General features: G+C 51.0%; 1 protein-coding gene across 2 annotated transcripts; it reads right to left on the bottom strand.

Annotated features, from left to right (window-relative positions):
* Positions 1-991: 991 nt before the first annotated feature.
* Positions 992-7,458, bottom strand: LOC103707909 (ubiquitin carboxyl-terminal hydrolase 3). Of its 2 annotated transcripts, XM_026804969.2 has the most exons (7): positions 6,860-7,458; positions 5,409-5,525; positions 5,269-5,336; positions 3,683-3,781; positions 2,772-2,960; positions 2,478-2,659; positions 992-1,915 (listed from the first exon to the last, which is right to left on the bottom strand). In XM_026804969.2, exons 2-7 carry the CDS (start codon positions 5,431-5,433, stop codon positions 1,522-1,524), a joined length of 957 nt encoding a protein of 318 aa, XP_026660770.2. In that variant the 5' UTR covers positions 5,434-5,525; positions 6,860-7,458; the 3' UTR covers positions 992-1,521. The 2 variants fall into 2 exon arrangements, with proteins under 2 accessions (XP_026660770.2, XP_008790843.2); XM_008792621.4 differs by lacking the exon at positions 5,269-5,336 and having other exon boundaries at positions 6,860-7,457.
* Positions 7,459-22,201: the final 14,743 nt, after the last annotated feature.

Here is a 22,201-nt window from a genome sequence, read left to right as displayed (position 1 = left end):
GCTGCGCCCATAATGAGAGCTATTTCCCGAGTGTAATACCGAAGGAAGGCACGCATCACTGAAACGCCCGGTGATAAACAATGACTGGCGCAATATATTTTGTGCAAGAACCAATTCTCTACTCCACGTGTCGTCCAAGTTTCAAACACAAGAACCTGTCACCGAAACACCAGCTATATGCACGAACGTGTGAAAACCTTTGGAAGATACCAACCGTGGTAGTCTCATGAAAGCTGTTACTCCAAATTATAGTTATTTGACTGCTTCATAACATTCAATTAAAACAATATATTTTAAATTAAAAAAAAACTTAATTTATAGAATTAATGCTGACAGCAAACCATGATTTGATGTTATTTTCTATTGCATCTGTTCAAAACGACTGCTGTATTAGCTAGTATCTTACTTCAAAAAATCTACTCCCCAGTATTAATTGGGCAAATAACGGTCAGCGATGATCAGTCAGTGATGATTAGTGATGATCATGGTGTTTGGTAAATAATATTATAATAATGTCAGTGATGATCAGCCAATAAAATTTCTTGTGGTGCAAGTCCCTGTACGGCTCTGCTCCCTTGTCCCTAGATGATCTGTCCAAGGGAGTGGCTGGACTGTGCACGCGCTGGAAAATTCTGGCCGGGGCATTGGATTTCACTTCATGCCGAAGCTGGCAAAAGAGTGCTTCACCTGCCTCCTCATCTGTGTAAATGTATCACTGCTAAATTTCTTTCAAGCATCGGTAAGAGATTCACGTTATTCAAGTTCTGAAATTGTACTATTCAGTAATATGGGGTCCTCGCTACTCATTGTATTTAAAATATGTTGACGGTATAAGACAACATCAGACAGTTCTAAACTTCTAATACTAGTTCATAAAGCATATGCTGATGTTACTACTCACCTCAGATTGATGAGCTTCGGCTCAATGAGATCTTGATAAGAATCAAAAATAACCACACAAATGAAAACAAGTAGCACTTAGTCAGATAACAGAATCCTGCATAAACCTTGAAAAGTTGAGAATCCAATCCATTCAATTCAATTACAGACACAATTACCTGCAGTCTAATTTCCTGTCTAGGTTTTTACATTTGCCAAAATTTGATAAACAAAACTGGCCTGTAAAGTGTGGAAGATCCAAAGTCCCTCACATGTACAATCAAAGGTATCAAGGCTCAGGAAAAAGTCCTATAAGTCCTGCTTTCCAGTACATGCAGATACAGCTCACAAGAAACACTCTCCGGGGGAAGATCGCATTGTCTATTACAAATATTCAACATTGACGAACACAACAAGACTAAAACTTTTACCATCCATGTAGACTTCTATTTTATTGTTGAAGAAACAGACAGTGCATTTCCACTATCCACTGTACACTACAATCACCCAAAAGATCACATCTTTCACATCTCATCTTACACAACTCCAAGAACGTCTAATTGTTCTACGGAGGGGAAAGTAATGGAGGTAAACAAGTGCCAGGCAAATAACTTGCTATGAAGAAAACCTCTCTCTTAACTTCTACCACCTGAGGCTCTCATAGAATAAGATGTACCCATGATCTGTATTGCCTGAGTACTCCTGCGCAGACCCAAAGAATGTCTGCACAGTGGACTCATCTATCATCTCCACATTTTCATCATCAAAGAACAACCAATGGTTGTGGCTTTTAACAAGGCTGACATAGTGTCCATGGTTGGGACCACTCCCGACATGGACCACAACAGCAAAGAGAGAGTACTCAGAGTCTGCATCATCAACCGTGTTGTTAAGCTTCAACTCCAAGGGAAACACAACCCGGTATGACAGTTTCTTGTATCGCCCAAGCTGCTCAATATACTTGAAGCGCTTGAGATGGATCACAAGGATATGTGGCGGCTTCTTGATCTTCATCCTTTTCTGGGCTTCCTGCAAACTGCATGGAGAAGCAAAAATTTCAAATTTTAGCAAGGGTTACCATTAATTGATGACAATGTGCAAAAGGCTAAAAAGAAGGGGCTGAGGATATGTGGAAGAAAAAAATTAAGCTCAACCCAACATTCCCATGACCATCGTATTCTCGTTGATCTTGTTTAACAATCAATTGCAATTCTCAGCAATAGTTAACATTTTCGCAAGTACACTTTTAGATGATTATGCAGTTCGAAAAAAATGAAAACTTCGGAACTACACTCATGAAGCACGTAATTGACAAATACATTACACAAACTCAACACACCAAAAAGGAAGCAATCCTATTGCCTGGTTAATGTTATCAAGCAACAAAACAGAGTAGAAGGATCTTCATATTAGATTTCAAAAATTATGGTTAGCTTCTTATATTTTGAAGTGGTTAGCAGTAACTACCTTTTGAAAAAAAATCCAGAAGCATTATAATAAAGTCAACAAATTCAATCTTAATGGCACCTACAAGGTAACTTTCACTATGTGACAAAGGCATGAATCAGGAGGAAGAAAAGGATAAGGATGACAGAGACCTGCAGCACTTGTCACAGAAGAACTTGTCTTCAGCATTTAAAGTCTCTGTTGAACTGAAGTTTTTGAGGCAGCTTGTTATAGAACTATTTTGCTCAATGTCAAGGCTCAAGTCAAAAAAGGTTTCATCCCTTGCAGTGACCGTTTCACACCGTAAGCATCTAGTTTCATTGGTTAATATACCCTGCAAGAAAAAATTTAAAATTTAAATTGGCATCACAAAATACCAGCTTTCTAGCTCCATACACGTTGCATTGAACAGAAGGTGCAGCGCAAATTTAGGCCATCTAATTCACCTGAAAACTCTTATGGACCCATGTAACAAGTGGCTCTTTACGAACTCCGTTTGCTTGAGGGTGGACTGGCCCATTAGCAGTCTTTTCTGATGCTGATGAGGTTTCAGGGGAACTTGTTGCAGCACTAGACTCTTTCTCAAGAACTTCAACAAGCTCGTTCAGCAAGAAATTCAAAAACTCATGTGCATCCTAGAATATAGTCAAGAAGACAAGAAGAAAGTTCAACTATCAAACTAGCAAAACAAATCAAATAACTAAAATCCAAGTAACAATAACAGGAAATGCCACATGCTACATACTTAGCATTTGATAATGGAAATGTGGTCAACATTAATCCTCAATATCAGGAAAATATTGCAAGTTCTCAATTTATGTTAATGACTGCTGGAATCCTAAGGGTGATCCTTGTCTCCCTCCTTAATTCAGACAGGGTAATACATCACATTTGGTGAAAGAATCAAAATCTCAAACTATCAGGTGGTCATTCCCACTCAGAACAATAGTGAATGCATACAATCGTCTTAAATTTCAGATAGCATACTAGTTGGCCAGTTAGTGAATAAACTAATGTGTAAGGAAATGAGTCAGTGCACTTCTTCACAAGGCATTGGAAAAGCCTCACAGAAGGCAGATAATAGGAAGCAATGAAACAGCCAATTATTTGGCAATGCATAAGCAACAGTCCTTATCCACTTGCAGCTCAGATTAGGTATCCAAATAACCATGTGCAAAAAATAATTCACCATAGACAACATAGTCAAAACTTATGAATCACTAGGGAAGTTAATTCACATAGTTGGAAAACCAAACTAGCTTGCATTAAGACTGTTTCACTGATTCTTAAAACTGATAGTACATTGAACATAATGTCTGTCAACTAACAATGCACAACAAGGTGGAGACTGAATTACCTGGTGCATGTAACTACGGAAATACTCGTTCTGTTTCTTCACTCTCTGCACAAAACGCTTTGGAGCAATAACACCAGTTTTTTTCTTTTGGGAACTTATCTGCATGGTTTAATACCAATACATCAATCCTCAAAAAAGATAAAAAACATAGATGCCAAAACTTCCATTTACACATGAATGCATGAATATGAATATGGTAGATGAATATGACAGGTTATGGATATGCCAATATAACAAATTTTTGAAAGAACAGGCTAAATTTGTTAATACATGTAAAAAAGCATCCAAAAAGCATAATGAATTATCATGAAAAATAGTCGACGCCCCATAATCAATATGTACAAGCTCCATTTGCCATCATTTAAATCTATAAACCATAGTCCATACTGCATACAACAACATCAACTGCACAAACTCTAACAGCAAAAATAAGCCACTAGATCTCAATCCAATGGCCCCAAAGAAAACATTAGAGCCATTTGATCATAAATTTTGTTCAAATCTAACAACAAATAAAATGAAATATTATATATTATTTACAATTTTCGCTATACCAAGCCAAATATGAGCAAGCTAGGTCAAGTTCATGTCCAGCTTATTTATTTTCGAGCTCAAAAATTGTAGCTCACACTCAGCTTGTTTATTAACTGAGCAAACTAATAAAAAATATGAACAATGCTTCTCAATTTCAAACGAGATATCAAGATATCAATATTTTCATCACATTGGCTGAGGTATCCATAAAGCTGTTCTACAGATTTTCTCGAGAAATAAAATTATTTCTTTATCTCATCTCATATGAAGAATAGTATTGGCTAATATTAACATCGTACAGCTTTTATATCCACCTACATTTGCTTCCATGGCAAAATATCTTGGCCAATATGTTGAATATTTTACCAAGTGATATATCAGGATGTATTGTGTGTAATGGCCAAGATAAAACTGGTTGACATTTTGGATGTAATGTAATGGCATGGTGCCCGACTGATACAAACCGAGATCTTGGCCAAGCTCCAGGCTGAGATGAAAACCTTGATTACTCAAAACAATACTAAATTTTAGTGGACTAGAGACTCAAAGAAATTAAGAACAACATGTTCAATGAATCTTTTCAAAGGTTACATCAAATATCTATCTGATCATGTAAAATCCATGTAAAAGTCATAAAAGGCTTATATGTGTATATAATCTCATGCAGACATTACCACGCCGCTAGTCAGATGCATTCAGATGGAAACAACTAGAACTTATCAACAATATAAGTTATTCTCCAAGGTACAATTGGAATATCCTAATCTTGAATGCTGACATAATGTTACTTGTTTAAAATGATAAGGTGTTTCAAATTTAAAATGGCTGAGAGAAAACCTTCATAAGCTAAGCAGCAAGCATGTACAAACACGACATCAAATATGCAGTTCAATGCCAGCATGCAATGATCTGTTAAGTATAAAGGCAATTATAAGCATAGTTGCCAACACCTACTAAGTTTAAAGGCATCTTATACAATAAGCATGCAGTAAAGTATTCAGTAACAGCCAACAAAAGAAACAAAGAAAAGGAAAATGCAAATAGACCCTTACTACAAAAATAAAGCAGCCAAATATTCCAGTATTGCTCCACAATAACCTAGATGAAGGATACAGTAACACTATGGCAAAAGAATTAGATAATTAGAATTAACATGTGATAAGATATCACAATTAAGAAGTGCATCTTTTACCTGAGTGAACAAATCTGCCAAACATGTCATAAGGTTCTCCTCTGTCTCTCCGAGGTTCTTGTTGTTTGCATAATATTCTAGTAACTGCTCCCTGAATGGAACACAAAAATATAATGCCTGCATATGAAATACAATGATAATGTTAGAAATGAAATAAAGTTGGAGATGTTAAGTTTACAACATAAGCACCAGAAAAATAACACGCAAAACCTAATGAAAACATGCTCCAAACAATTAAATTACTTCATAAATGAATATGCTAAGGGCAAACTTTTGCTGACTGAAAAAGTATCCCATGTAAGGAGTTGCGCATGGACAACTACTAGAGTGGAATATAGAGCAATGAAATGGGGATAGCTGGAAATGGTAATTACTATAATGCCGTAAAATTCACATGACTAATTTAGATATTGCATTTTTATTCTAGCAGAGCACTGGTGATAAGTTGGTTACAGAACTTCTTCTAATCATTTATATCAAAATTATTAAAACATCCATCTTTTTTGTAAGATGGCATTTTTGTGTGCCTTGGAAACAAATCAAATGCTATCAACATACCATCAAGAACCAAGACAAACCCAACAAGTATGTCCACATAAACATTATCTACATGTATTATACATGCAAGTGCAGCAGAGCATGCTAGAAAATCAGTGCATTGTGGTCAAAATTCTCTATCCATGTTTTCATCTCAAGATCCAACAGTTTTTCCAACACGAACATGCAATTGCATCAATCATTTTGAAATACCACGCTGTTGATAGATATTAGGAGGATTCCCAGGTAAATTTCTAATTAACCAAAATGATTTTGTGTGCCATTCATTTGTTGAGTTGCCCTTGGACCACATCGGTGGAAGAGGGAGAGAAACCAGGGAACAAAGGATTCAATCAAAGGCGTTGGTGCCTTGGTGGTGCAATGAATAACGTTATTAGGCAAGGGAATCAAGAAATATTTCTATAAAAGATATTTTGGACTAGTAATTATTCCAAAAAATACTACTGCCACAAATATGGATTCATTGCTACCAGCAATGCTTAAGGAGATTCGCATACAGCTGCTTAGTCTTGGAGACAAGATTCAAAAGGAAACAGAGTAGTCGATGTCGCGTCAGTGGCACAGGAAAACAAAAGAATTCTTTATCTCAACGATGATATTGAGATTTGACAGTCAGTTCACAATCAAGTTGAAAATTCAATCAAAAATGATCATATGGAGGTCAAATACCAAAGTCCACTGAATAAGTGAAAAATCTATCATTTCTGTTAAGAACCCCGGCAAGAGAGATGAAATCTACATAAATAACAAATACTAAAAATACGAGAAGATAGCTTGTGCCCTTAAATTCATATCAAGAATTCAAAAAAATACTTCACATGCACGGATGAAATCAAGAACAAGAAATTAGAATAAAGAATCGAGAAAATTTTAGAATTCGGAAGAGGGAAGACCTGCAAGACGCTGTTACAGTAGCAAGTATTGCCGAAGTTCTCGAGGCCGAAGTACCGCTCGCCTTCGGGGAACTGGTCTCCAAGAGCCTTCTCGAGCTTGGAACCCGCGGCTCCCATTACCGTCCACTTCTCCCACCACCCCCCGGCGACCCCAGCGAGATACCGCAGCCCGGTCCCCAGCCCCGCCCCCGCCGACGACCTCCCCCTCTCCAACCCTCCTTCCACCGCCGCCGCCGCCGCCGCCGCCGCCGCGCGCTCCCCGTCCTGCGCCGTGGGTGCCCGAGACGGATGCGGCCTCCTAGGGTTTGAAGCCGGCTTCTTGGAAAGGAAGGGGAGGCAGTGCCCTAGGGTTTCCGGTTCGGCCTTTCGATCATCGCCTCAGGAGTTGAGAGAGAGAAGAAGCGAGATGCAGGGCGATGGAGAGGCGTCGACGGATTAATCGCCGGGTCGTTTCTCCTTCCCTTCTATCTCGGTGATTTCTTCTGTTGACTCCACACAGCATACCGCACGTGCGCCGTCCCCCGGAGCCATCTTTCCCCTGCCCTTCATCAGGAATCGCGTTGCAAGAGGGCTGGTTCTCGGTTCCCTTCGGGGGGAATCCTGGAATGAGCAATGTTACGTTGATGGAAATGCGGATACTGGGTGCTAATTTGATGAGGATCAGACGGCTGATAGTGATAGTAGAGTCGTGTGGGATTGGTGGATTTTGTTCGATGGATTGAGAGCGAAGCCCCAACAACCGGTCTAACACGCCAAAGAGCCGACCACTGGTTTTGTGCGATTGGTGGGACAAAATGTCATGCAATCATAACGAGGTGCCATGGGAGGGCATGAATCATTTGTATTCCCATCCAAAAGAAACACCTTCCAAAGGTATGGAATTCCAATGCCGCATGTCCTTCCCATGCTCCGTGACAACGGCGGTGCCCTGAAAGGAGCTTGCTTAAGCCCATAGGCTTGTGCATGAGGAAATGCTTGGAGGCGGGATATTCAGACGGAAAGACTCAAAAAAGTTAATCATTTTTTCCTTTAAACTTGTAACCACTTTCGAATCAGAACCTTACCTTACATCAGGTATTGATCATCTCTCGACTGAAGCAGTGTCGGAGAGTTCGAAATAAGAATGGATCTTTTAATCAAGGTTTTACTTATAAGTCTGCGCTAAATTAGCTACTTTCTTGTGAAAAAGTTAAAAAGGATTAGGATCATGATATTATTGTTATATAGCAATCATGATGGATGTTATAAATTATAACAATATTTGATGGTATTTCTTACCTTCTTTTGATACATGTAGTACAATTGTCCAGAGATAACATACTGCTGTCCGCATGTTAATATGCATAATGTTATTATTTCAATGTTACGAGTTGTTGTAAAATAGTGGAATAGTAACTGTTGCTGGTGGTCCAAACCGAGAACGATTGGCACAGCGAGGTGAACGGGGTTCCGTCTGAGTTGCCTTGGTTGGTGTTGATTGTGCTCCACCTTCCGCCGGGAAACCTGCAAGCAAGCCTCGCACCACCACTGGGGTAGTGGGGGCCCTCCGACGATCAAGTCAGAGGAGGTTGGAGGAGAAGGAGAGATAATTGCAGGTAGTAGGAGAATGCTCTGGAAGTTCTTGCTTACCTCCCCCCTTCTCCCCCCCGCAGCATATATACCAGGCTGGGGGGTCCTTCGGGGGGGGTTGGTCATCGTGTGGCACGATGGAGTCGCCACTGATATGGCCGTTACAGGGCGTCGTGGGGCAGCGCCGGGTACGGCCGTGACAGGGCGTAGTGGAGCTCCGCCTTGTACGGCTGTTACAGGAGATCGTGGAGCAGCGCCGGATACGACCGTTGCAGGGACAGAGGGTCGTGGCGTGTTTCAGGGGAACAGCCTGTCGTTGTCGAGAGGGTGCCGACTCGGGATCGGATTGCTGGATCAAGGGGCAGCCGACTCGGGGTCGGGCTGCGAAGCCGAAGATATCCGACTCGGGGTCGGATTGCTGGATCAAGGGGCAGCCGACTCGGGGTCGGGCTGCGAAGCCAAAGATATCCGACTCGGGATCGGATTGCTGGATCAAGGGGCAGCCGACTCGGGGTCGGGCTGCGAAGCCGAAGATATCCGACTCGGGGTCGGATTGCTGGATCAAGGGGCAGCCGACTCGGGGTCGGGCTGCGAAGCCGAAGATATCCGACTCGGGATCGGATTGCTGGATCAAGGGGCAGCCGACTCGGGGTCGGGCTGCGAAGCCGAAGATATCCGACTCGGGGTCGGGTTACTGGATCAAGGGGCAGCTGTAGTCTTCTTGGGCGCGCGCGTCGGTCACGTGGGGCATGGTGGCTGAGTTCCCCCGTAACAGTAGCCCCCCACTTCCGAGCCTGGAACCAGAAGGGGAACGGGCGAAGGAAGTGATGCTTCGAGATTGCCGCCATCCCTCGGAGAGGCGCGCGCGCTTCGAGCTCCCCGACTTCTTTATGGCGTATGGCGGTTGTTGCTGACCTGGCAGCCTGAGGATTTCGGCGGACGTCCTTCCTTAATGGCGTCGATTCGCCTTTGGGGCGCGAGCGACCCTTCGGCAGCCAGGCGTCCTCTGGCGTCACCGGGGCGTCACCCACCTTTCTGCCTATTTAACCGGGGGTCCTCCTCCGTCCGCCTTTCTCTTTACAGACATCTTCGAGTTTCTCCTTTGCGCTGCCGTCATCGCCGTCGGACTGTTCGCTTGCTCCTCCTTTGACGCTCTCGGAGCTGTTCTTCCTTCTCTTCCGGTGAGTTGCTCCATTCTTTAATTTAGGGCTCTCCATACTCTCCTTTTGTATTAGTGTACTCCAGTCGTTCCGGTCTTTTCCCCCTTTTCGACCCTGTCCTGACCGTAGGTTCACTGGCCATTAGGGATGGGCGAAGTGAGAGCAGACCGCATTAAGTCGGAGTTGGCCGCCGAAGACCTAGATAGGTTCGTGGCTCGATACCACCTTCCCGAGGCCTGCAATGTTACACTCCCGGGGCCTGAGGAGAGGATGTCCCATCCTCCTCCAGGGAAGGTTGCCATCAATGAGGGCATTCTTCAGGCCGGGTTCCGCTTTCCCCCCTCGGACTTAGTCGTTCAGGTGCTTCGGGGTTTAAGAGTGGCGCCGACGCAGCTGGTGCCGAACTCATGGCGCGCCCTGACAGCCTTTCAGGTTCTCTGCCGCATGCACGAGGTTCCCGCCACCCTGAATGTCTTTTGGGAATGCTACGGCCTGAGTGGCCACCCCCAGGATAAAGGGTGGTGGTGCTTTGCAGCGCGGCGAGGGTGCGGCCTCGTCAAGGAGGCTCCCACCTCCATTCACGGCTGGAAGGAGCGCTTCTTTTTCGTTGACGCAGATCCCTCTTGGAGAATCAGGGCAACCTGGGAGACGCCGATGAAGTCCCCGATTGGCCTATTGAGGTTGTCGAGGGAGGAATCCGACGGCGTCGCCGTCTTGAAGGAGTTGGTTGCCGAGGGTCGGCTCCCCCCGATGTGTCGCCTTATTTTCGAGGATACCTTGGTGAACGTCGGTCTGAGCTCGGTCCCCACTGACCGTGAGCCCGCCACCCTTTCTTTTTTAGCTCTGTTCTCCTCTTTCGTTTCGTTCTTTCCTTCAGTTTCTCAACCTCCGACCACCTCGTCCTTTTTGCAGAGATCGACGACGTCATGCGGTCGGACAAGGCAACGGCTGTTGGTAGGACGTCCCTACTGGAAGCAGTCCGGAGGAAGAAACGAGCTCCTCCGAGCGGGGCTCCACCGGCGAAGAAGTCCCGCCGGCAGGCGACTCCGACGCCGACAGACGGGACTGGACCCACCGATCAGGGGGACGCAGCGGGCGCGGACCGGGAGTTGACGTTGTATCAGCCCTCCGATGCCGAGACTACCGTTTCTCCGGAGGCATCACCCGGGCGCGCCCAAGATGGACGGGTCGGACGTGATCGGTCCCCCGCCCAGCCTTCGACTCGGTCGGCTCCGGATGATACGAGGAGGGACGCGCCGAGGCCCCGGCCGAGCAGGACCCTGTCAATTCCAGGGGCGGCCCCCGCCCCGAGCGTGGTCAGCATGACTCTTCCCCAAGCGATGGGTAAGGGTAAGGCTGCGGAACCACCGTCCGACTCCGGGGAGAAGTCGGGGTCGGCCTTCACTTTCGCCGGCGCCCGAAACCTCATCGAGACGGTACTGCTGGAGAAGGACCGCAGGCAGGTCCGGGAGATGAGGGTCCCTGACGTTGGGGCTGCCAGCTGCGTCTGTCTCATGTCGGTGAGTGTTCTTTCGGTCGCTTTTATCATTTATAGGCTCCGTTGATCCCCGCCTGACGCCCTCGTTTTTCCTATCTCTTAGCTCGCCCAGTACATGATCCGCCTGGAGGAGTGTTACGAGGAACAGGCGAGGCTTCTGGCGAGGGCCGAGAGCCAACTGAAGGCAACAGAAGAGGGTGGTCAGACTGCGGCGGGGAGGACGACCAGGGACCTCGAGACGAGGCTCCAGGTAGCCGAAGAGCGGGCACTCGGCTTCGCCGCCCTCGAGAAGCAACTGTTGGAGGCTCGGGAGCAACTCAAGGTTGCCTCAGGTCTCGAGGGCGAGATCAAGAAGGCGGAGGAGCGGGCCAAGAAGCAGTCCCGGAAGGCTGCCGACTACCGGGAGAGGTGGGAGAAGGCCCAGCGGTCAGCCGACAACGCCCGCAACCGGACCCGGTCTCTTGAAGCCAAGCTGGGCGAATTGGAGTCGGCTTTGGAGAAGTCCCGCGCGAGCGACCAGGAGCTTCGTTCGCGCCTGGAGGAGGCTGAGGCTGCCCGCATCGCTGCCGAGGCGAAGCACAAGGAAGCCCAGGCTGATCTGTTGAGGGTCTCCTCCGAGGCGGATGACCGGATTGTGGCGAAGGTCTTGGAGGCAAAAGCTCAGATTATGGAGCGAGCAGAGGCGACGCTGGCCGAGAAGAGTGCGGAGATCGGGCGTCAGGCGGTACAGGCTTATCGTCAGTCCGCCGAGTTCACCCGTGATATGTCGGAGGCGGTACAGGCCTATCGTCAGTCCGACGAGTTCGTCCGTGATATGTCGGACGCGGGGTCCGACTCCTTTGTCTTAGGCTTCGAGGAAGGCCTGGCAAGGGTGTCGGCTAAGTACCCCGAAATTGACCTGAGTGGGATCTCCCTTCTCGACTCCCCTCCGGCGCCATTGCCTGCTGCTTCTCCAACCATCTCCCTACCCCCTACGGACGTGCCCGACGTTCTCGACCCGGGGGTTCCTCCAAGCTGACCTTCTGTATTTTGTTCTTTTCTTTGTGTGTTGGCGTTTTGCCAAATTGTATGGGTCTCAGCCCTGAAACAATGAAAGTTAATGCAAATAGAGTTTCTTCATTTCACTTTCGTCCTTCTTCTTTTTAACTCTTGGTAGCGTCTCGTTGACTTCCGACTCCGAGGGTTAGGCCTCAGGAAATTCTTCCGGCGCTAAGCCAGGCATCCGAGGGTTAGGCCGGCGCTAAGCCAGGCATCCGAGGGTTAGGCCTCAGGAAATTCTTCCGGCGCTAAGCCAGGCATCCGAGGGTTAGGCCTCAGGAAATTCTTCCGGCGCTAAGCCAGGCATCCGAGGGTTAGGCCTCAGGAAATTCCGCTCGTTGGTCGGCCAAGGCTGGCGCAAGCCGAGGCGACCGGTCGGGGCTTCAGGCTAGTCTGCTCCCGGGATGATCATCGGGTTAGCCTGGCATCCAAGGGCCGAGCCTCGGGAAATTCCGCTCGTTGGTCGGCCAAGGCTGGCGCAAGCCGAGGCGACCGGTCGGGGCTTCAGGCTAGTCTGCTCTCGGGATGATCATCGGGTTAGCCTGGCATCCAAGGGCCGAGCCTCGGGAAATTCCGCTCGTTGGTCGGCCAAGGCTGGCGCAAGCCGAGGCGACCGGTCGGGGCTTCAGGCTAGTCTGCTCCCGGGATGATCATCGGGTTAGCCTGGCATCCAAGGGCCGAGCCTCGGAAAATTCCGCTCGTTGGTCGGCCAAGGCTGGCGCAAGCCGAGGCGACCGGTCGGGGCTTCAGGCTAGTCTGCTCCCGGGATGATCATCGGGTTAGCCTGGCATCCAAGGGCCGAGCCTCGGAAAATTCCGCTCGTTGGTAGGCCAAGGCTGGCGCAAGCCGAGGCGACCGGTCGGGGCTTCAGGCTAGTCTGCTCCCGGGATGATCATCGGGTTAGCCTGGCATCCAAGGGCCGAGCCTCGGGAAATTCCGTTCGTTGGTCGGCCAAGGCTGGCGCAAGCCGAGGCGACCGGTCGGGGCTTCAGGCTAGTCTGCTCCCGGGATGATCATCGGGTTAGCCTGGCATCCAAGGGCCGAGCCTCGGAAAATTCCGCTCGCTGGTCGTGCGCCTGTCGCTCGCCGCCCGACGGAATTTCTCCATGGCCAGCTGCGATTGTATTTCTCCTCCTCTCCAAGCGTCGCCTGGGGAACACCAGATGGGCATTAAGTGCTAATTAAGGGGTTACCTGGGAAATCGGATCGCCAGTTGCTGCTTGCGAGGAGTGTCAGTTAAGCGGCCGCGATACGCGCGTTCTTCGAGGCGGATGCGGCTTGGGGCGCGAGCGGAGATACGTGGACCTAGGGGTACAGGCCACCCGGAGTGTCCTGCACAAAAAATGCGATTAAGGAGAATAACGCTTAGGAAATCGCGGGAAGATACGCCTTGAGAGCCGGATCGGCTCCGGATTCAATGCGCCCGCATTTATTGGAGCTACCCGTATCGGAACGACCGGGGGGCCGCAGTTTGGCTATAAATATAGGTGCAGGTGCGATGGAGCCTGCCAAGCCGGAGCTGTTCAGGTTGCAATGGATCGTGGGCCTCCTCTCCGGCGCATGGTTGAGAGACCCCTGCCGAAGGAATGGGAGGCGCGCCCTTCGCGACTTCCGCCAACTAGCCGTTTCATCTGGGATCACGTCTCCCCTCCTTGAAGTTCGGCCTCCCGATTGAGCTCCGCACCAGGTGCTTGATCCGGGACCGCGCCTCCATATGCTCTTCCCCCTTGTATTCCTTCTCTCCCCTAACGCTGGGGAGGATCGGAATATCCCTTGGAGGTGGCGTTCCCCTGGAGGCAGCGGGAGCTTCGTCTGCGGCGGCTCCTCGTCCTCTTCGTGGGGCGTGGATGGCGCCTCCGGTTGGAGGCAGTGTGGACTTCTCCTTCGTCCACTTCTTCTTCATCCGCGCCGGCTCTTCGTCTCTTTCGTGAGACGCCGATGGCGCCTCCGGTTGGAAGCACCCACTTCCGACGGAATCGCACCCGCTTCAGATGGAGGTTTCGGGATCCCAGATCTTCAGCTCCTCGGAGTCCCCACCTCTTCTTTACTTTCTTTACACCCTAATTCCCTTCTGGGAATTCCTTGTAATCACACGAGCACGCCGTTGTAACCAGGAATTATTGAAATGCAAAGTGTTATACATTTTCGAACTGTCTTTCTGGCATCGTCGTTCTACTGGTAATACATCCGCAGGTTAGCGGAATTCCAGCTCCTTAGAATTTCTCGACCATCTAGGGCCTCCAACTGGTAGGAGCCAGGTCGGTTTACCCAGCGAACCTTATACGGGCCTTCCCAATTTGGCGCTAGCTTCCCATCTTCCGCAGGTCGAGACGCTTTAGCTCGCCTTAGCACCAGATCTCCGATTCTGAAAAGCTTCGGTCGGACCTTGGAGTTGTAATATCGGGCCACCCTCCGCTGATACATCGCCATCCGAACCTGCGCCATTTCTCTCGCTTCTTCCAAGAGATCCAGGTTCCCTCGGAGTTGTTCCGAATTGGCCTCGGGTCGGTGCGCGGCCACCCGAGGTGAGGGGAGTCCGAGCTCCACGGGGACAACGGCTTCCGTGCCATAGGTTAGGCTGAAAGGCGTCTCCCCGGTAGGGGTCCGATGCGTGGTCCGATACGCCCAAAGGACATTCTCGAGTTCTTCGACCCAAGCTTGCCCCGTCCGACCGATTCGCGCTTTGATTCCTTGGAGGATTGTCCGATTTGTGACCTCGGCCTCGCCGTTGGTTTGGGGATGCGACACAGATGTGAACCGATGCTCGATCCCGAACTCCTCGCAGAAGTCACGGAAATGCTTGTTGTCGAACTGTCGGCCATTATCCGAGATGAGGACCCGAGGTACCCCAAATCGGACAATGATATTCTTCTTCACGAACTTCCGGACTTGCACCTCCGTGATAGTGGCCAGCGGCTCTGCCTCCACCCACTTGGTGAAGTAGTCGATTGCAACAATCAAAAATTTCCGCTGAGCTGAAGCGACGGGGAATGGTCCGAGGATATCCATTTCCCACTGGGCGAAGGGCCAGGGTGCAGTGATTGGTGCCAAGGGGACAGAAGGGACTCTCTGGACGTTGGCGTGGCGCTGGCAGGCGTCGCATTTCCGTACATGATCCTTTGAGTCCTCCAACAAGGTAGGCCAATAATAGCCTTGCCTCATGATCTTATGCGCCAAGGACCTAGCCCCCAAGTGGGATTCGCAAACGCCTTCGTGGACTTCGCCGAGGACGTAGGCCGCTTCCGAGGGGCGGAGGCACTTTAAGAGGGGGGCGGTGAACGAGGTCCGATACAGCCTCCCTTCGTTGAGTACGTAGTGGGCGGACTTCATAACAAGTCGCCGAGCTTGATCTTCGTCTTCGGGGAGGATCCCTTCGGCGAGGTAGGCAACAAGCGGGTCCATCCAAGACGGCTCCGGGTCAATCGCCATCACCGCTCCAGCCTCGCCGATGCTCGGGGCATCCAGGGTCTCCAGGTAGATCGCCCTCGACAAGTTGTGCGCGTCTGCGCTCACTAAGCGGGACAGCCTGTCGGCCCTGGCATTTTCACTCCTTGGGACCTGCCGGATGTCGACACTGCCGAGGTCGGGAATGAGTGCTTGCACCTTCCGGACGTAATTCTGCATGGTCGGGTTCCGGGCTTTGAACTCCCCACGGACCTGCCCGACCACCAACTGGGAGTCGGTGAAGACCTTCAGGCGCCGGATGCCGAGCTCCTTGGTGAGTTTGAGTCCCGTGACTAGGGCCTCATACTCCGCCTCGTTGTTGGTCACTGAAAATCCGAACCTCAAGGCATACTCGGCTATCACTCCATCAGGGCTGGTGAGGACCAGCCCGGCCCCTCCACCTTCGGGGTTCGACGACCCATCGATGTGAAGCGTCCAAATCGGGAGGTCGAGGCTAGGTGTTTCCGGCGACCTAGGTTCCGTCTCCTGCACCGTGCACTCAGCGAGGAAATCCGCGAGCGCCTGGGCCTTGATAGCGGGTCGGGGCTGGTAGCGGATGTCGAACTCACCAAGTTCTACTGCCCACTTCACCAGCCGTCCTGCATTCTCAGGATTGCTGAGGATCTGCCTCAGCGGTTGATCGGTCAAGAGGGTGACAGAATGGGCCTGAAAATAGGGGCGAAGCCTCCTGGTCGCGGTCAGCAGCGCGAAGGCGATCTTTTCAGCCTTCGTATACCGCGTCTCGGCATCCCGTAAGACCCGGCTGATGTAGTACACAGGCTTCTGGAACTTTGCCTCTTCCCGAACCAGTACCGCACTGACTGCGGTTGGGGAGACCGCCAGATAAAGGTAGAGCATCTCCCCTTCTTGCGGCTTGGACAGCAGGGGAGGAGACGCCAAGTATTCCTTGAGCTGGTCGAATGCTGCTTGACATTCGGCCGTCCAGAGGAAGTCTTTCGGGCGTTTCAACACCTTGAAGAAAGGTTGGCAGCGTTCGGCCGACTTTGCCACAAATCGTCCGAGCGCGGCGACCCTCCCAGCGAGCTCCTGAACCTCCTTCACTTTGGTCAGAGGGGACATATCTTGGATGGCCTTGATTTTGTCAGGGTTGGCTTCGATCCCCCGCTGGTTGACAATGAAACCGAGGAACCTCCCGGCCGAAGCGCCAAAGGCGCACTTCGCTGGGTTCAGCTTCATGCGAAACTTCCGCAGGGTGGCAAAAGTCTCCTCCAGATCCGCGATGTGCTGGTCTGCATGGCGGCTCTTCACCAGCATATCGTCCACGTACACCTCCATGTTCCGGCCGATTTGCTCTTTGAAGATTTTGTTGACGAGGCGCTGGTAAGTGGCGCCAGCATTCTTCAGACCGAAGGGCATTACCTTGTAACAGTACAGCCCCCGGTCTGTTATAAAGGCAGTTTTCTCCTCGTCCTGTGGAGCCATCATTATCTGGTTGTAGCCGGAGAAGGCGTCCATGAAAGACAGCAGCTGATATCCGGAAGTCGCGTCGACCAGTTGGTCTATCCGCGGAAGCGGAAAGCTATCCTTGGGGCATGCCTTGTTCAGGTCGGTGTAGTCGACGCACATCCTCCACTTTCCGCTCGCCTTCCGGACAAGTACGACATTTGCCAGCCATTCGAGGTAGCTGACCTCCCTTATGAATCCTGCCTCCAAGAGCTTGTCTACCTCCTGGTCGACCACTCGGATCCGATCCGGGGCACAGTGTCTCTTCTTCTGCTTTACTGGTCGGTGGGTTGGGTCGACGTTGAGGGCGTGAGAAACGACCTCCGGGTCGATCCCAGGTACATCGGCCGCCGACCAAGCAAATACATCGGCGTTGGCTTGGAGGAATTCCACCAACCGAGCCCGAGCTCCCGGGTCGAGATTGGTGCCGACCCGGACCGTCCGGTCAGGACGACCTTCCTCGAGGGGAACTTCGATCACACCTTCGGCCGGCTCCCCGTGCCGCAAGGCCACCTCGTCTCTGGCGTCGAGGGACTCGACGCTTAAGGCTTCTACGGGCTTCTTCCCTTTGAGAGTTGCTAGGAAACATTGCCTTGCGGTCGGTTGGTCACCTCGGACCTCTCCAATCCCGGCCGCCGTGGGGAACCGCATGAGCAAGTGGTACGTTGAGACCACCGCGCGAAGGGCGTTCAGTCCGGGTCGTCCGAGGATAGCGTTGTAGGCCGAGGGAACACGGACGACCAAGAACCCGAGCCGCACCGTGGCTTCTGCGGGTGCAACGCCCGCAGTCACAGGCAGCTCAACGACACCTTCGGCCGAGACAGCGTCTCCAGTGAATCCCATGAGGGGGGTAGATGTTTTGTGCAACAATTGTCTGGACAAGCTCATCTTTTGGAAGGCCTCGTAAAACAAAATATCAGCTGAGCTTCCACTATCCACAAGAACACGCCTTACATCATAGTTTGCCATAGTGAGGGAGATCACCATGGCGTCGTCGTGGGGGGTCTGAACCCCCTTTACATCTTCATCACAAAAAGTGATTACATTACCGACCCTCTGCCTCTTTGCGACGGCTGCCCTTGATGCTTCAGTCGAGCCCCCCGCGTTCCTCTCGGGCCGGGGGCAGCCCCCAGTGATAGCAGGGATCACGCCCGCGACGGGTCGATTCTGCTCCCGAGGCTCCGGAGGGACCGGGTCGGCCGGACGCGAGTCTGCGGGGGGACGTCGGTCGTTTACATATCGACCAAAACGCCCTCGGCGGATGAGAGCCTCGATCTCGTCCCGAAGCTGGAAGCAGTCTTCGGTGTCGTGGCCGTGGTCCCGGTGGTACTCACAGTACGCCCGAGAGGGCCTCCTCCCAGGGATCTTCTTCATCTGTCTCGGGACCGGGAGGTCCTCCCGCCCCTTGATTTCCATGAGGATCTGGGCCCGGGGAGTCAGGAGAGGAGTGTACCGGTTGAAACGTCGGGGCGGAGAACGAGGGCGTAGGGCGCCGTGGTTCCTCACCGGCGACAGGCTTCTGCGCCGACGCTGAGGCGTCGGGCTCCTCCTCTGGCGTGCCTCTTTTCGCCTTTTCTTCCCGAGCTTTGGAGGGATCTCGGCGGCCTCCTTGCTCCGGTGGGCGGCCGCCTCCTCGGCGTCCGCATACTGGTTCGCCCGGGACAACAGCTCCGGGAAGCTCCGCGGCAGGCGTTTGTCCAGGGAGAAGGTGAGTCTGCCCTTTCGGAAGCCACGCTTCAGGACTGAAAGAGCCACCTCCTGGCTCAGGTTCCGGACTTCCAACGTAGCCTTGTTGAAGCGGGTAAGATAATCCCGCAAGCTTTCTCCCTCGTTTTGCCGGACATCAAAGAGGGAGTCGGAGACCAGTCGCCGCCGGCTACTGACGGCGAAATGGGTGATGAAGAGGCGGGTAAACTGATCGAAGGTCTGGATCGAGTTAGCCTCCAAGCCGGCGAACCACGCCCTTGCCGGGCCACGGAGGGTCGCCGGGAAAGCCTTGCAGAGGAGAGGACCTGATGCTCCGTGGAGGAGCATAAGGGTCCTGAAACTCTCGACGTGATCCCGCGGGTCCGCCGCCCCGTCATAGGGCTCGATCGCCGGCATTTTAAACCCCGGCGGATTCGGGGTCCGCAGGATCCTCGAGGCAAGCGCCGGTTGGGAGGAGATCTCCAAGTCGGCGAAGGGATCTTTAGAGTGGCCCTTCAGGACCTGGAGTTGTCGGTGGAGATCGTCCACCCGCCGGTCCAGGGAGCGCGACCGATGGGTGGGAGACAAGGAGCACCGAGAGGGGGACCGACTGGAGCGCGGGTTCCTTGAGGACTGGGGGGTCTGGGAACGCGCCCGGGCCCGCCTCTCGTACCCCGCGCAGCTCCGATAGGACGGTCCCGGCAGAATGGACCGTGCTCGAGAATCTTCCTCGCGCCGGCGCTCCTCCCCATGGGAGAGGAAGGAGCGCGGGTTAAGGAGGACAGGTGAGCGCTCAGGGAGCAGCGGCTCCTGGGCCCGCTGCGGCGCCCGAGATATCACACCCTGCAGGTTCTGCACCGCCTCCGCGAGGGTGCGAACCTGCTGGGCTAACTGGTCGAACTGATCGGCTTCGACCATCTGAATGGGGGGTGGAACGGTGGAGTGTTGCTGAGAATGTGTTGGAGACGCAGCGGCCTCCCGGCCGGAGGCGCGAGAGGCCCCGCGACCGGAGGCATTGGAAGCTCCCCGACCACCTCGTCGTGCCATTACGATCGCTCTAAGATTCGGGCCCTTCCTCTAGCGCCAACTGTTGCTGGTGGTCCAAACCGAGAACGATTGGCACAGCGAGGTGAACGGGGTTCCGTCTGAGTTGCCTTGGTTGGTGTTGATTGTGCTCCACCTTCCGCCGGGAAACCTGCAAGCAAGCCTCGCACCACCACTGGGGTAGTGGGGGCCCTCCGACGATCAAGTCAGAGGAGGTTGGAGGAGAAGGAGAGATAATTGCAGGTAGTAGGAGAATGCTCTGAAAGTTCTTGCTTACCTCCCCCCTTCTCCCCCCCGCAGCATATATACCAGGCTGGGGGGTCCTTCGGGGGGGGTTGGTCATCGTGTGGCACGATGGAGTCGCCACTGACATGGCCGTTACAGGGCGTCGTGGGGCAGCGCCGGGTACGGCCGTGACAGGGCGTAGTGGAGCTCCGCCTTGTACGGCTGTTACAGGAGATCGTGGAGCAGCGCCGGATACGACCGTTGCAGGGACAGAGGGTCGTGGCGTGCTTCAGGGGAACAGCCTGTCGTTGTCGAGAGGTTGCCGACTCGGGATCGGATTGCTGGATCAAGGGGCAGCCGACTCGGGGTCGGGCTGCGAAGCCGAAGATATCCGACTCGGGGTCGGATTGCTGGATTAAGGGGCAGCCGACTCGGGGTCGGGCTGCGAAGCCGAAGATATCCGACTCGGGATCGGATTGCTGGATCAAGGGGCAGCCGACTCGGGGTCGGGCTGCGAAGCCGAAGATATCCGACTCGGGGTCGGATTGCTGGATCAAGGGGCAGCCGACTCGGGGTCGGGCTGCGAAGCCGAAGATATCCGACTCGGGATCGGATTGCTGGATCAAGGGGCAGCCGACTCGGGGTCGGGCTGCGAAGCCGAAGATATCCGACTCGGGGTCGGGTTACTGGATCAAGGGGCAGCTGTAGTCTTCTTGGGCGCGCGCGTCGGTCACGTGGGGCATGGTGGCTGAGTTCCCCCGTAACAGTAACAATATTAGATTCTTGAATTTTTGAACCAAAAATAACTGTACCATGTCACATCCCATCCTGACTTGATCATCATTACTCATAATTATGTTATCAAGAGCATGAACTAAAGCAATCATTGCATTAGTAGAGAAATCATCTAACATACCATGACCCTAAAGTTAAAGGCTATTTTAAACCCAATAATAATTTTATTCGCATTTTTTTAAATAAAAAAAATACCATCTAGAGTTGAAAAATTTCTAAAGATGCTCATTGCAATATCAAATGGACCAAAGAGCACTAGATTTATCTTGAATTCCATGTGGAGCACCTCACCTATATGCTCCAAAGTCCAAAGTTTTCTATACATGGTTCGTACAAACTACACAAACAAAAATTAGAAAAGGGATTAATTACATCTTTTACTTTCTGCCTAAGGCTACAACCCATTTTGACCAAAATAAATTATTCTGCACACTAAATTACCCACTTGACAACGGCAAAGGTTATCCAGATGCATGATCCAAAAAATATGCTAATCAAATGGAGCTAAATAAACCTATTTCAAGAGAATGGAACCTTCAAGATGCAGTCCAAACATTTAAAAACTGAAACCCATCAGCAATGATCATTTGGATGTTGAATTCAAAAGGCGAGGGCGGAGGGGCGAGGAGGCGGCCGGAGAGGAGCGCACGACCTTGACGGACGGCGGGGATCGGGAGGCAGCGGACGGATTCAAGCGCTCCAAAGCGGAACTCCGCCGCTTGTTGCCGCAGCACGGGCACGGGTCGTTGCACTCCACCATCTCTCTCTTTTCATTTTCTCTCTCTAGGATCTGGGGAGCTTCTGGGCTTACTTAGAAGGGGGCATGGGAGTGATGAAGATAGAGTGGGTTCCGAGTTCGAAGGATTCGTAGAAGGGAGAAGGTGGAGAGCAAGAGATACCAGGATGACCGTTGGATAAAATGGCGGGAAGCGGTTTGGTGGAGACGCACGAAGCTGCAACGGTAACCGTACGGCGAAATGTACGGACTTCGAGATCATATCTAATTGGAACAATTGAAATAACCAGCACCGAGCAACAAATAAGAATTTCCACTTCTTTTTTTTAAAATTGGAACAATTGAAATCATATCTAATTCCTCATAAAAGAAATGTTGGAGCAAAATATCGATAAATAATTAAGTCTGTCATATATTATTAGATATATGATTACACATCGAAGTCCAAGTAAAATCCACTGAAAGAAATTTGTGAAATGACAAACAAAACCTGATTATATTATTAATTTTGGTTTATATTTTGCTTGTATCTGAGGTGCATTTTGACACGAAGGCGACCCATTTATATCCTATAAAGATCTCTAGAAACCAAAGGGAATTATTAAACGACGGTATCCCCAAAATCCTCCTCGGCTGGGATAACGCATTTTCAAGCTCACGTCTGTGGTAGCGAGAAGTAGCAA

This window comes from Phoenix dactylifera, chromosome 15, assembly GCF_009389715.1.
Source record: "Phoenix dactylifera cultivar Barhee BC4 chromosome 15, palm_55x_up_171113_PBpolish2nd_filt_p, whole genome shotgun sequence".
In the NCBI taxonomy this organism is placed as follows: Eukaryota; Viridiplantae; Streptophyta; class Magnoliopsida; order Arecales; family Arecaceae; genus Phoenix; species Phoenix dactylifera.
Note: the sequence above shows the minus strand (reverse complement) of the source record. Positions and strands in the feature narration are given on the sequence as shown.

Coding starts and splice junctions, on each gene's coding strand:
- LOC103707909 (XM_008792621.4), bottom strand. CDS start 6,976: ATGGGAGCCGCGGGTTCCAAGCTCGAGAAGGCTCTTGGAGACCAGTTC. Junction 5,526..6,859: donor ACTGTAACAGCGTCTTGCAG/GTCTTCCCTCTT, acceptor TTTCATATGCAG/GCATTATATTTTTGTGTTCC. Junction 2,660..2,771: donor GGGTCCATAAGAGTTTTCAG/GTGAATTAGATG, acceptor TTTTTCTTGCAG/GGTATATTAACCAATGAAAC.